Here is a 16,018-nt window from a genome sequence, read left to right as displayed (position 1 = left end):
CAGACAAAGCGCAGGAGGCCGTCCATATAGAAAGTCTAAGTGACGCCAAATTGGATCCTCCCATAGGCGGACGCTTAGCTTTGTTCAGCGACACCTGAGAGGTCACCACAAACGATGCATGGGTCAGAGAGACCATAAGATTCGGTCTAGCCCTAGAACTAAAGTCCATCCCACCAGACCGCTTTCTTCAGTGTCCTGCCTCAAGACACGCACTCAGGGCCGAGCTGGTAGCCACAGCAATATTATCAGACATAAAGGCCACAGAGCCAGTTCCTCTGGACCAAAGAGGAAAAGGGTTCTATTCAAGACTCTTCGTGGTCCCCAAGGCCTCGGGGGGTTGGAGAGCAATATTGGATCTGAAGGGACTCAACTGCTTCCTTATCTACAGGAAGTTCAAGATGCAGTCCCTCAAGTCCATTCTGGCCAGCGTCAGGAAGGGAGATTACCTTTGCTCCATAGACCTGACAGAAGCCTACCTTCATATTCCTATCAGACCACATCACCGCAGATTCCTCCATTTCTGTCATGCACACAAACATTATCAGTACAAGGCCCTTCCCTTCGGTCTATCCTCAGCACCTCGGGTTTTCACAAAGATACTGGCAGTATTAGCGGCCCATCTCAGGCTGATACCGGTAAGAGTGCAGTGCTACCTGGACGATATAATTATCCAGTCCAGTTCATTCCGCACTGCTCAGATAGATCTACAGACTACAATAGAGACACTTCAGAGACACGGCTTTTCCGTGAATTTCAAAAAGAGCCACACCACATCTACCACTCGGATTCTACATCTTGGCACGGTGATAGATTCAGACATTTGCAAGGTTTACCTCTCACAGGAATGCAAGGACAGCATCAGCTCCCTGGTTCACAGGATCCAGAGAGAGAAGGTTGTCCCTCTTGTCCAACTATCACAGCTGTTGGGGAAAATGATTTCTTGCCTAGGCATAGTGCCGTGGGCCAGACTTCACTCCAGACATCTCCAATGGTTCCTATTCCCCTTTCAGCAGAGGAACATGAGTGCCTCCACACGGAAGGTGAGAGTTCCACATCATACTCTACAGTCACTCAAATTGTGGGGGTCGACAGCCATACACAAGGGGACCCTCTTCAAGGAACCTCACAGACTTATCCTGACCACGGACGCAAGTCTGTTCGGTTGGGGAGCTCACATACAGACACATATGACTCAAGGTCAATGGTCCAGATGAGATCTAACACATAACATAAATTGGCTAGAACTCAGGGCAATACACCTGGCACTTCGCCAATTCTCCAACATAGTGACAGGGAATCATGTCCTGGTAATGACGGACAACGTCGCAGCCAAGGCTCATATCAATAGGCAGGGAGGGACCAGGTCTTGGCCCCTCATGCAGGAAGCACTAGCATTGGGTCTGTGGGCAGAATCCCATCTGAAATCCATCAGAGCAGAGCACATTTCCGGGGAGGAGAATCATCAGGTGGATTCTCTAAGCAGGGTTTTGATAGACCACTCGGAGTGGAAATTGGAGCCGAACCTCTTCAGGGAGATATCGGAGAGGTTCAGGCAGCCTCAGGTTGACCTGTTTGCTTCACCAGCAAACGCTCAACTTCCCAGATATTTCACGTGGTTCCCATCATGGGGGGCGGAGGGAGCGGACGCTCTATGCAGCAGATGACCCAAGGAGCTTCTGTATGCATTCTCTCCACTTCCTCTGATTCCAGCCATCATCAGGAAACTCCTATTAGAACAAGCAGAATTAATCTTGCTGGTCCCACATTGGCCAAGGCGCCCTTGGTTTGCAGATCTAGTGGACCTATTGATCTCCCTGCCTTGGAAGATCCCACCAGATTGTATTTCACTCAGTCAGGGTCAGCTCCAACATTCGGACCCACAGTGGCTTTAATTAGCTGCTTGGCACTTGAGCAGGAGAGTTTAGCCAGCCAGTCCTATTCATCTGGAGTTATTGCTGTAATTCAAGGTATCATCCTCGACTATTGGTAGATGGATTAGAGCATGCATCTCCTATGCATACAAGATTCAGTCCCTTCCTATTCCACCCAACATCACGGCTCATTCGACGCGTAGCGCAGCTACATCTGCAGCCTGGTCCACCCAAGCCTCTATTGAGGAAATTTGCAGGGCAGCCACCTGGGCTTCCCCCTCTTCATTTACAAGGCATTACAGGCTTGATAAATTTGCTGCCTCAGACGCATCCTTCAGCAGAAGGGTCCTGCAGCAGGTTGTTTGTACACATGATTCATTAGCCTAGACTTCCCTCCCGACATGGACATGGGTAGCTTCGGTATGTCCCAATTGGTGGATGCTACATCATCATGCTGGAGAAGGGGCGTTGTCTTACCTGAATGCCTTTTCTCAGCATGAAGATGTAGCATCCACACCCACCCTTAGTCTAGGCCAATTTCTTTCAGGAGGAGCTACTGTGTCGGACCTAATGAACGCTTCGCCTCGACAAAACTGGGGAAGGAACGCCTAAAGGAGGTGTGGCTCAAGTTTGGTCTTAGTCTAAATCTGAGCAGGAAGGCTTTGGTTACCCAATCGGTGGATGCTACATCTTCATGCTGAGAAAAGGCATTCAGGTAAGACAACGCCCCATCTCTAAATTTCTATAAAATCTCAATTATCATATTTTATGCCAGCGTATCAAGAACAATGAGAATGACTGCATTTATGCTACTTTAAAGAAAGACTTGTAAGGAGTTTAAAGGGAAAATTTGCGATTACTGAAAAATAAAATAATCATATTTATAGATATTTATTAGAGTATGTATAATTTTTTTTATACGCATACACACATTTCTGTGACACTCAAAATCTACATAGAGATTTAAGAGCTGTATTAAAGTCATTATTTCTTGCCTGCCTTTGCTGTAAAAAGTATGAGATCTGGGGATTTTATTTCAAATGTGGATTTCCCTTTCCATTTCAAAGAAATGTTCCATTACAAAGCTCCTTAAGAGAGGAAACTATCAGGTGACCTGTGATGTTCTCTGAAGCTGAAAAGAGATGACTCTACTTGATAGGTTATATTTGTTAAAGAAGGGTTCCTTGAGGGAGGCTTTTGACATGCCACTCCAGGAGAGGTTTGGAATTAATTTCTTTGGAAAATTGGGTGTTAAATTTTCCCAGGGAGTGCCCGCATATTCTGAATAACTCAAGTTGGTAAATTCAGTGGATGTTTGTTTATGATAATTGAATATAAAAGACCATGCCAGTAAAAGCTAACCCTTGTTGGATTGTTGAAAAACATACTGAATTTAAATGTAATTTGAAGAAAGGCAGTGTGTCCCACTGAGCTGGAAGTTTATAGTGAAAGGCAATTACTTTTTTTGTATTTTAAAGCAAGGCTCACAGATATACTGAGTTTTCAGTACATTGATTTATTGCAAGACTTTGAATCCAATTTTTTTGTTTTACAAGATTATTGCAGAATTATAATATCTTCTAAAGAAAAACAAAGGTTTGTCTAACTTTCATGAATTCCCCCCCCCCTCTGTGTTTTCCTTGTGTTGGCTTTATTGTACTAATGTAACTGGTAACTTTAGTAATTTTTGTATATTGTTAGATTATTTTATAATACCATATAAATTATTTTCTTTTTGTAAAACTGAAGTGTTCATGTATTACAAAACCATTTAAAAATTCATTTGCATTTATTACTTAAATGTTTAAGTTACTTGCTACAGGATGTTGCACATAGTTGATTGTTCTTTTATAAACCCTTCTCTGACTTGAAACATGCTGTTTGAGACTAATGCAGGCATGAGGATATAGTGCTTTTAAATGTTTTTATTCTATTGTTTCTGATTTTTTTTAGCACAAAAGGTTCACTCATACACACAGAACTATGTATTTAATTGAACTTAATTAAACTTTCTGTTGTAATCTTGCCTTTTAAAAGGATATAAATGAAACAGTGGAGACCCTCTTTTCAGCAAAAAGGGAAGCTACAGTCCACTATGAAACTGAAAGCTTGTTTTTGTGGAAGTTTGGGAGGAGGGGAGGGAGAAACCAAATACTGCTGATTCTGTTCACGTAGTTTGCCTTGTATTCTCTTTGGAGCCTAACTGTTGCAAAGGAATACAGCACAGGACAGGGAGCTGTCTCGTGTCAGGTTGGTGATTTGCATTTTAACATTTCTCTACATAATTCTGTTAAATTAATTCTGTTAAATTAAATTAAACGACAGTTGAAATATCATTGTATGGTGTGAATGAACAGCTTTATGTTTAGAGTAACTTCAGTCTTCCCAGTGTTATCCTTTTTATGACATAGTTTCTGCTGAACATAATAGAATGTGTGGTTAAGTAAACATTAAATAAGCTGAAACATAGCTTATTAAAAAATTAAATTTTAACCATTTGTGCCAGTTACAGGTTTGCAACATTTTATGGGAAATGGGAACAAACTATTTTAGGCGAATTCTAATAAAAATCTATTCAGCTATTACTCCAGCTGTTTTGGTATAAATCATATCAAAGAATCATGAATCATCTGAATCATTTTTTAGCTAGAATTATTGTTCAACCCAGTTTAAGTTGCCATTGGAGAGAGATAGATTTTTTCCTGTTGTTGCTATTAAACAACAGGTGAAATTTCATGAAACTTGCAGATGAGCGTTATGCCAAAATAATATACAGAAATGAAACCTTTTCACAGCCACTTGACAGTTCTGTGATAACCTGTGAGGAGAATAATTTTATTAGCCTTGACTGTCTTGAAGTTCATTCATTGTGAAAATAACCTAAGCTACAAGACTACTCTTAGTCCTTTCTAAAATGTTATTGATAGTTCACACTGTATGCAAGAGAGTGCTCAGCATATTAACTGTGGGTTCAAAATAGAACAATAAGGATAAGAGAGACTCCCAACATCTTTCATGGTCTGCAGGACATTAATAGACATAAACATGAGTTTGAGTTTGACTTGCAATAGGAACATGACCTTGTTAGCTTTGATTGTTTGTTTTAATTCTTAGTTGGGTTTAGTTTACGGGATCAATATGAGTTCTCATTGTTTAGCTTTACAAAATCTCATTCCCTCATTAGGTAATAATAAAGCAAAGTATAGATGAATCATTTCCTAATTAGTCCTAAAATATCCTCAAATATTGAAGTTTTAATGCTTAATTTTATTGATTAAATTGTATGCTGCACAGAGCCTCTCTCTGAGGGAGATAGGCAGTTAAGAAATTGAAATATAAATAAATAAAATAAGTTGCCTAATTGTTTTGTAGTTCCCTGGATCTTACCTGTTTCCTGTTATTTCTGTTATTGAAGACATAAATAACTGCCTTCCTTCAATCATTGGATTCCTTACTGTTTTGCCATAATTTTTCAAAGATAAATTTTTAGTCAGACCATCAGAAAGTTCATTTAATACCTTAAGCATTCCCTGGTCACTTTACTGATAATCACAATTCCCCCCCTTACTCATGTTACCCATAATTTATTTGTAGAATACGCAGATTCTTGTTGGAGAAGACTAAGAAAAAATAAGATGATAGCTTTGCATTTCCTTTATTAGTTGTCAGTATTTTGCCCTCTTTACTAAGTAGCTGATATGCTGATTCTTTTTCTTGACCTTTTAACATATGTGGAAAACTCTTTTATGTTGTTTTTAGCATTTTTTGTCAACCTAAGCTCATTCTTCAGCTTTTATAATAATATCCTTACTTCTGGGCTGTAGGAGCATTTACTAGATTCACTTGTGGTAAACTGAATCAGGTGCAATTTATAAGATAAATGCTTTTCAATTTAAAATCTCTTTTTACACCATTGTAATTGATGTACAGTGTCTGAAATAATTGTTCTTATGCTTAACTTGGGATGTAGGAGTTTGTGTGTGTGGCTCACATGATTAGGATGCTGAGCTGATGATCAGCAGGGTCACATTTGAGACCCAGTTGCTGCCGCGGGAAAGGGTGACTACTGTTATTCACTCTAGCTCCTGCTGACCCACCAGTTTGAAAGTGGGTGACCATGAGTAGGTAGCTGGGTATCATATTGGTGGGGAGCTTAATAGGGACATGAAATGAGCCCCCAGCGGGGCTTGTCCTGGGCAACAGTGATGTCACTGGCTAATCCTTTCAAGCTGGAAGTGCTTTGATGCTCTTGACACAATTATAGTAGTAGTAGTTGGGCTTAGTTGTAATTCAGTAGATTTGAAAAGAAATTATATTAGTGGAATCCCCAATAATTCCTCAATAATTATATTTTTTTATTATTTTGCTATATGTACAATTTATAGATTATAGAATAGAATTTATTATATTTAGCAACTAGAAAGATCCTTTTAAATCATTGAAATTTTAAGATGTCTGTTCTTCAGTTCCTGGAATTTCTCAGCTATCATGGTTGACTGGGGAATTCTGAGAATTGAAGTACAGATGACTTAAAATCATCAAAGTTGAGAAACACTGCTTTTGAGCATCATTATTATTATTCATTACAAAAATTGATATGATCATCCAACTCACTTTTCGTGACCCCGGGCAGCTTACAAAGATTAAAGAAGGTTAAACTCTATCATTTCATCAAGTACAGTATTTTCAATTTATGGAGAAGTTGTGTCTAGAAATCACATTATGCATTAATCTCAATGCCCAGTGGCATTTATCCATTGGTCACTTCAACTTTTCTAGTTTGCAAAGAGATAACTCTTCATAATGCAAATTCTGTCATATGTTCATGATTACTTGCAAATTCATAGAGACTTTTCCTGTTTGGGGTTTAAAAAATCCTTTATATCAATCCTCTATTACAATTAAATACAGCTAAAGGTTTAAAGGTGTCCCCTCTCCAGTCATGAGGAACCCAAGGGGGTGTGTGCTCATCTCTGATTCTTAGCCAAGGGAGCCTGTGTTTTCAGAGAGACACTTCTGTCATCATGTGTCCAGAATGAAAATACAGAACCCAGTAATCTTCCTGCTGAAGATTATCAGCTCACATTTGCATGCTTTCAAACTGCTAGTTTGGCAGGACCTGGAGCGAGAAATGGGAGCTCATCCCATCACATGGCGCTCAGGTCTCAAACCCAGGCTGTCAGCTTTCCAGTTGAGAAGTTCAACATCATAACCACTCAGCCATTGCACTGCACCTAAAAATACACATACTTGACAACTGATAATTGATAATATTTTAATAAAACCATCTTTTTTATCCCAACCACTACATATTTATTAAAACCTATTAATTTTAAGTGTGCAGTTATTGATTCAATAAAAAATGATGCTTATATAATTTTCCGATAGATTATTTTGAAATGACAATGCATTTGAAATCATCCAGCAAAGTTAAAAGAGAAAGAAAAACTAAGATTAAAAAAAGAAGGAAAGTTAGAGGTCAATATTTCTGTGGTTTTGCTATTCCTTCTATTTCTTTTTGAAACTAATAAATATTTCAGTCATTTTTCTCCATCTCTGTTTCTGACCATTTCTGTCTGAGTTTGTTAAGGAGAGCTTTGTAACGGAATGTTAAGTGAAGAAGACCTAAAGTGACATCTGCTCCTTTAGTTCATTCAGTGCTTTGTAGTCTTTTTCCACATAAAGAGCCCAACAATCTAATCATTTTCTAATTACAGCCTCCTTAGTTGAAAGTTAGACCAGCTGCTGGTGGAGATGAGATGGAGCCCAAAGAAATACAAAATTAAAGATGAGCCTCAGGGCTTCAGTTCCCATTTGCAGATGATGAATGCTATGTATTTAAGTCATAATATAGTGAACATTCTTAAATAAAATGAAAGATTCATGCTGTATACTATTACAAAAGATTCCCTTGTATTTTCTGAATGGTATTTCACTTCCAAGACATGATTCTCAAATATGTGTTTTATGTACTTAAAATAGAACATTTATCATTAGGTTTTTCCTTTGGCTGTCCAATATCTCTGCTGTTAAGAATGCCAAAAATGTTGTAAAAAATAGTGTTTTCTTATTTATTTATTTATTGCATTTCTTTATTTAATAACAGAATTTAAAGATTCCGGACAGCTTAAAAAAATAATAAATACTTTTAAGAACATCCATATTATTACTAATTTCTGCCTTCCCCAACAAAATATCTTTCCAATATGTTTATGAGTTATTAGAATTCACTTCCTAATAGGTCACTCAGTATTCTGGGAATTCTACTTTCAGTTACACAAAAAAAGAAAAGGAGGAGACAAACATCTGTTAATATGTTAGGACAAAGCTTTATGTCCCTGCTTAATAAGTAGCAGTATCAGATCCATACATGTGGGTGACATTGTGTAAGTGACAAAGCTCTAATCTTTTTGCATTCAAATAATTTGCTTGAACCTTGTCTAGCTTTGGTTTCAAGACCAAGATCTAGACAGCAACAGTGGTGGGATTCAGCCAGTTCGCACCACTTCGGCAGAACCGGTAACTAATTTTTTGTTGCCCAGGCCTAGAATGGACTTCCAGAAGTGACATCCATACAGAGAACCGGTTGTTCACATATTTGAATCCCACCACTGGACAGCAGCAATGAGCTGTAGCCAGACAGCTTCTCAAACTAGAGTTGACAAGGATATATGGGAAAAAGTGTTTTTCCTTTTAGTGTTGCTGTTATGTTTTACATAGAACCTCATTTTCGGCATCCCTGTTGCTGTCTTTTGTTCCTGCTGCCCCCTGCTTGGTGCTTTATTACGGACAAAGAATAACTATTGATTGGTAGTAGTGCTAAAGAATTTTACTAGCAGTAGGAATTGGTCTTAGCCATGCAAGGTAATAATATGCTTTTAAAATTTATGTTGCTAAATGAGACATTTGTTACGTGAATTTTGCCCCATTTTATGATCTTTCTTGCCACAGTTAGTAACATGTTTGTTAAGTGAATCTGGATTCCCTATTGACTTTGTTTGTCAGAAGGTCGCAAAAGGTAATCATATGGCCCTAGGACACTGCAGCCGTCAGTTGTCAAGCATCCTAATATAAATCAGATACCATGGGGATGCTGCAATGGTTGTAAATGTGAAAAACTGTCATAAGTCATTTTTTCAGTGCCATTATAACTTTGAACGGTCACTAAAAGAACTGTTGTAAGTTGAGGACTACTTGTATTCCTTATATAGGATTGAGCTACAGTTTTTATAGCTGAGTCCCTTATAGAAACAATAAGATCACTGTAGTCAGATCGTTCTCTGTGTCTGCTCTCTGTATTATCTCACCATTCTTCCTGGTCACCATGTTAAATTTTATCAACCTAGGACTTTTGATAATCCCCCCAAAATTAACAATTGGAGTTTTCTCCAATATTGACATCTCCGTTTCCATGTGTTTGTGCTCTTATACAGGTGAAACTTGAAAAATTAGAATATCGTGCAAAATTTCATTTATTTCAGTAATGCAACTTAAAAGGTGAAACTAACATATGAGATAGACTCATTACATGCAAAGCAAGATAGTTCACGCCGTGATGTGTCATAAGTGAGATGATTATGGCTTACAGCTCATGAAAACCCCAAATCCACAATCTCAGAAAATTAGAATATTGTGAAACGGTTCAAAATTCTAGGCTCAGAGTGTTCCACTCTAATCAGCTAATTAAGCCATAACACTTGCAAAGGGTTCCTGAGCCTTTAAATGGTCTTTCAATCAGGTTCAGTAGGAATCACAATCATGGGAAAGACTGCTGACCTGACAGTTGTGCAGAAAACCATCATTGACACCCTCCATAAGGAGGGAAAGCCTCAAAAGGTAATTGCAAATGAAGTTGGATGTTCCCATAGTGCTGTATCAAAGCACATTAATAGAAAGTTATGTGGAAGGGAAAAGTGTGGAAGAAAAAGGTGCACAAGCAGCAGGGATGACCGCAGCCTAGAGAGGATTGTCAGGAAAAGGCCATTCAAAAGTGTTGGGGACTTTCACAAGGAGTGGACTGAGCCTGGAGTCAGTGCATCAAGAGCCACCACACACAGACAGATCCTGGACATGGGCCCAGTGTGAGGTTTCCACAGTCTGTGTTGATTTGGGGAGCCATGTCATCTGCTGGGTGTTGGTCCACTGTGCTTCATTAAGTCCAGGGTCAATGCAGCCGTCTACCAGGAGATTTTGGAGCACTTCATGCTTCCTTCTGCAGACGAGCTTTATGGGGATGCTGACTTCATTTTCCAGCAGGACTTGGCACCTGCCCACACTGCCAAAAGCACCAAAACCTGGTTCAATGACCGTGGGATTACTGTTCTTGACTGGCCAGCAAACTCACCTGACCTGAACTCCATAGAGAATCTTTGGGGCATTGCCAAGAGAAAGATGAGAGACATGAGACCAAACAATGCAGAAGAGCTGAAGGCCGCTATTGAAGCATCCTGGTCTTCCATAACACTTCAGCAGTGCCACAGGCTGATAGCTTCCATGCCACGCCGCATTGAGGCAGTAATTACTGCAAAAGGGGCCCAAACCAAGTACTGAGTACATATGCATGCTTATACTTTTCAAAGGTCCGATATTGTTCTATGTACAATCCTTGTTTTATTGATTGCATGTAATATTCTAATTTTCTGAGATTGTGGATTTGGGGTTTTCATGAGTTGTAAGCCATAATCATCACAATTATGACAAATCACAGCATGAACTATCTTGTTTTGCATGTAATGAGTCTATCTCATATATTAGTTTCACCTTTTAAGTTGCATTACTGAAATAAATGAACTTTTGCACGATATTCTAATTTTTCGAGTTTCACCTGTATGTGTTAAGAAAAACATCTCTTTTTCTGCATAGGCAATCTTGAAAGCTACTGAAGATGATCATGGATATATGCAATAGTTGTGCTTATTTTTTCATTATAGGTATAAATATCCATCTTTAAAAACCTGAGCATTCAGTTTCCTGTATGAAAATATTATCCTTATAAGTATTGTGGAAGCGGTGCTGTCCATGGTACATCTATACTGCAGGTAGCTTAATGAAATTGCAATAAGATACTTATAGTTCATATTTACATTATTAAACTACTCTATATAATTGTACAGAAATAGCCCTATTATTACTATTTTGGATGTATAAGTTCAGTAGTACTTAATTGATGAGTTTATGTGAGGTAATAAAACTTGTGGATTGGTGTTACATTTGTTCAAAAGTGTGAGATTTTTGTCACTGTACTGTACTTGTCTTACTGTCTCTTTAATATGACTTTCATTCCCCATGCAATATGTCCAAAGCAAGAGTAAAGTACCATACCCAGTGAAAGAAACTGAAGCCAGAAAATCTTGTGGTTTCAACACTACTATATTTTAAAAATTGCTTACATCAGAAAAATGTACTGTAATACTGGATTTCCCTGTCATTTTTATTTTCCCTCTTAAATTCATAGATTTGTCATGCCACAAACCCATGATACAGTACTTCTGCGTTTTAATGTTTTAATGTACTTTCTCTGTTTTAATCAGTGTCTGTAGCTCATGAACAGAGTACAATGTGACTTCTCAAATTTGTTGAGCTGTGATTTCCAACATCCTTAGTCAGAACTGAGAATTAAACTTCAATATGATGAAATTTTCAGTTTTTTAAAAATAATTTTATATGTGGTGCTAACTTATAATAGGTGATCTGTAATGGAAATAGAGTAAGCTCTACAGATATATTTAAGCAGTATAGCATACTACTGCTAATTGAATTGCACAAGGATTTATTGTAAATGCCGTCTACAATATCTTCATTTTTAAAATATCCTCTATGTTTAAAATATTTTAAAAATCTGTTCTCTATCTAACCAGAACTCATTACTTGCCTTTACCAGAAACCAATGTACACAGAAAATAATAGTGCAAGATTTAGCTATGTTGCTGAAATGCTTGGACCAAAATAATAGTAAATGTTGTTGTGGATGTTTTTATTACTTTAAAGTTTTTACATTGTTTTAATTGTTTCATAATTTTAGAATTGTAAGGTCACTTGGTTGAATTGGGTGGCTATAGAAACTGAATGAATGAATGAATGAATGAATGAATGAATGAATGCTGCACGAAAATCATAGCATCATAAACCACTGATTATGTGTCCCAAATTCTCAGGGACAGATGAGTAGAACCAAACTGTTATAGGTAATCCTCGACTTACGACCACAATTTAACCCATAATTTATGTTGTTAAGTGAACATTTGTTGAATGAATTTTGCTCCATTTTACGACTTTTCTTGCCACAGTTGTTAAGTGAATCATTGTAGTTATTAAGGTAATGGCACGGTTGTTAAGTCAATCTTGCTTCCCCATTGGCTTTGCTTGTCAGAAGATCGCAAAAGGTAATCACATGGAATATATTGAATTTGGCCACCATAAATTCTCCTGGGTTATTTAATCACTTTAAAAGTGGCTAGGGAAGATGGGGCAAACAATTTTTTTTTTAGAAACTCCTACACAAATGATTGCAATTAAGGTTTTTTTTTTTGTTTCTAGGTCTGTTCCAGATTTGCTATTTTTATTTTTGTCCATTAATTTTAGACCTAGAAGCAATAAGTTGGAGCAACTTTTCCAGCTATCTCTTCTAGTTAGTTTAAAATGGAACAGTTTTAATTAATAGAGAGAGGAAAGAAAAACACATTTAATGACTGAGTGTTTTGCTTTGTAAGTACTTTAAGGAAGATGAGGGGCTCTTTTGTGTAAGAATAATCATTTTGCTTATGGAACTCATCTTTCAACATGTGTTCCATGATTTTATGACATCTCATTTTAGAACACTATTGCCAGCTTCTGATCCTAATACCTGAGCATTAGATTCCTTACAATACTGTGGCATTACTGTATGCTGTTGATAGTTAGATTTTAACACTGCCATCTTTAGTCCTATATATATCTTTGATTGTGTAAAACGATTTAAACTGACATTGAGTAGAAATTATAAAGTGCTTTTTGTAAACAAAGATATAAATGTGAAACAAACATTTTCCATGGAATTTGATTTTGTGGGTATGTTTGGTTTCAGATGAAATCATGCATCAGGATATTGTTCCCCTCTGTGCTGAAGATATTGAAGACGAGTTAAGAAAAAAGTTTGCATATCTTTCAGGTAAGAAAAATTCTGCTGGACTTTCTACTAATCAGTATGTGTAAGTTCATCTCTTTTCCTAGTAATCATCCTATTTGTTTAATTCCTTTGATAATATATATTAAAATGTCAAGATTGAAATAGTGGGTTGAAATCTGATCAATGAAATTTCCAAAATGATCTTTTCACAGAAATTAATATTCTCCTAGATGCTAGCGTGGGTGTGGGAATTAAAGATTATATCCTCACAAAGCGACATTCTGGAGTCCTTTTATTATATGCCATCCTTCCCAACCGGGGCATCCTAAATATGAGGAAATTAACTCTTATTTCTCAACTATCCTGGCTAGAAAACAGGAAAGTGCTTTGAGTCCACAAGGACCCTCAAATTACCACCTCATTTAGATGGAGAATCTTTGGTACCAGAAGTACAATGCATATATAGCCACTTTGTCTTATGAGGGTTAAAGCTGTTCTTTCCCTTATGGAAACCAAGAGATCATAAGTTCCAGTCCTGCCTTAGTCATGAAACCAAGCTGATGACCTTGAACCAGTCAGTCTATCTCAGTCCTAGTTTCCAAAGACAAACAATTTCTGAAAAATCTTGCCAAGAAAAATGCAGCAACTAGTACAGGCAATCATCAGGAATCAAAAAGTTATTTGAAGGTCGACATACACCATATCAACATACTGATGATGCCTAAGCCATGGATTATTTTACCCAGAGACATCCAGTTGAACAGGAATGGGAAGAGCGTTGAAATCTGAGGCACCTCACAAACCAGAGGTTTGGGCTGGACCTCTTCCTTCCTGTCAATACTGAGTGGCATTGGTCAAGAAAAAAGCAGAACTAGTACAATATTGTTCCTCCCATTCCCAAACTCTGTAATCAGTCCGGAAGGATACCATGAAAGCTGCTGAGAGATCAAAAAGAATGGGATGCTTGAATCATCTCATCCTGGTTTTGCTGGGGTCCTGTGGGGCTGTAACCCACCTTCACTGTTCTTCGGGCCATAATATCCTATGTCTTTTTTCCATCCTTTTCTTGTTTGTTTACTCTGCATGCCTTTAATTATGGATATATTTATCCCATTTATTATCTAGGGTACTATCAAATTTGATGATAATGCTGTTCCTTTGTCCCTATAAAGTTTAATGTTGAAAGAAACTCCACTTGCCTTTTCTTAAGCCCAACTATGCTTACTTTGGATTCCATTTAACACCTGGTCTTATCGTCAGAAGATTTTTCTTTCTTTTCTTCCTTTTCCTTTTAAAATTCTTTTTTAGTTTTCAGTCAGTACTTCTTTTGTTGTGCTCTTCTGTAGTGCACTTGATAGTTCTTTTCTTTCTATTGATTTCTTTGTTTTTGATTTTAACAGCTGAGTATTTTGCCACCAGATTAAACTTTGAGCTCCAGGTCTTTCTTAAGCAGTCCTTCAGAGCCCTTTCATAAGACATTTTTCTGCTTTTAATCTTCCTTTTGTGTGCTCCCCTTCATGAAAAATCAAAAGTATAGAAGTAGGATAAAAGCATCAAGAAAAGCTAGGGAAGATGTTAAGGTACAACTTAGTGGACCAGAGGAATGCTGTGGATATAATTTACTTGGACTTCAGTAAGGCATTTGACAAAGTAGATCACAACCTACTACTTGTTAAGATAGAAAAATGAGGATTAGACAGCATCACCACCAGATGGATCCATAGCTGGCTGACCAGCCGTACTCAGCGTGTGGTCCTCAATGGAACCACATCTACATGGAGGGAAGTGTGTAGTGGGGTGCCCCAGAGCTCTGTTCTGGGCCCAGGGCTCTTCAACATCTTCATCAGTGATTTGGAGAAGGGGATAGATGGGGAACTCATCAAATTTGCAGACAACACCAAGCTGGCAGGAATAGCCAATACTCCAGAAGACAGGCTTAGAATACAGGAGGATCTGGACAGACTTGAACACTGGGCACTATCTAACAAAATGAAATTCAATAGTGAAAAAAGTAAGGTTCTACATTTAGGCAAGAAAAACCAAATGTATAGGTATAGTATAGGGGGTACCTTGCTCAATAGGTATTAATATCACTCTACAATGCCTTGGTAAGGCCACACCTGGAATACTGCATCCAGTTTTGGTCACCACAGTGTAAAAAAGATGTTGAGACTCTAGAAAGAGCACAGAGAAGAGCAACAAAGATGATTAGGGGACTGGAGGTTAAAACCTATAAAGAAAGGTTGATGGAATTGGGTATGTCTAGTTTAATGAAGAGAAGGACGAGGGGGACATAATAGCAGTGTTCCAATATCTCAGGGGCTGCCACAAAGAAGAGGGAGTCAAGCTATTTTCCAAAGCGCCTGAAGGCAGGACAAGAAGCAACCGATGGAAACTAATCAAGGAGAGAAGCAATCTAGAACTAAGGAGAAATTTCCTGACAGTGAGAACAATTAACCAGTGGAACAATCTGCCTCCAGAAGTGGTATATGCTCCAACACTGGAAGTTTTTAAGAAGAAACTGGTCCAAAATGGTATAGGGTTACCTGCCTGAGAGGGGGTTGGACTTGATGACCTCCAAGTTCCCTTCCAACTTTTTTATTATTATTATTAACTTGTTATGGTGGCTGTTTTATGGAATATATGTATCAACTATACTTATTAACTAAAGCTTGTTGCATTGCTAAAACTAGTTAAACACGATCTCAGTAATAAAAAGAATCTAAAAATGATAAATTTCAAAAGAAGCCTGTATTGAAATGAAATACTGAAAGCTAAAACCAATTAAAATCTAAGATTTGTAAAGTTTTAACCATTAAAAAGGTCTTTGCCTTACAAAGCTCAAAGATGTGCATTTTAAAGATAAAATGCTTTTTATATCTTCTATTTCTCTCCTATCCCAATAGGAGTAAAAAATATAGCAAGCCAGAGATATGCAAATACTGATATTGGAGTGACACATATTGTCCTCCTACTTTATAATATTCCACTTTGATTCAGTACAGATATATAGCCTGATCTGAATTGGTATACAGTGTTTTCA

General features: G+C 37.7%; 1 protein-coding gene across 12 annotated transcripts in view; it reads left to right on the top strand.

Moving 5' to 3' along the window:
- MCF2L (MCF.2 cell line derived transforming sequence like) overlaps positions 1–16,018 on the top strand; it is a 114,207-nt gene that overhangs the window by 46,312 nt on the left and 51,877 nt on the right. For 9 of the 12 annotated variants that reach the window (XR_005558678.1, XM_039359720.1, XM_039359725.1 and 6 more), the window contains one exon: positions 12,934–13,017. Coding sequence is in view for 11 of the 12 variants with exons in the window: in XM_039359720.1 (XP_039215654.1) it covers positions 12,934–13,017 (84 nt within the window). In the remaining variant the exon portion in view is untranslated. Of the gene's footprint in view, positions 1–3,280; positions 3,468–4,069; positions 4,122–10,801; positions 10,910–12,933; positions 13,018–16,018 lie in introns of those variants that run through there. The other 3 variants (XM_039359728.1, XM_039359731.1, XM_039359727.1) reach the window with 3 other exon arrangements.

This window comes from Crotalus tigris, unplaced genomic scaffold (assembly GCF_016545835.1).
Source record: "Crotalus tigris isolate CLP2741 ecotype Arizona unplaced genomic scaffold, ASM1654583v1 scf7180000019116.999743, whole genome shotgun sequence".
In the NCBI taxonomy this organism is placed as follows: domain Eukaryota; kingdom Metazoa; phylum Chordata; class Lepidosauria; order Squamata; family Viperidae; genus Crotalus; species Crotalus tigris.
This window is presented reverse-complemented; position numbering and strand designations above follow the sequence as displayed.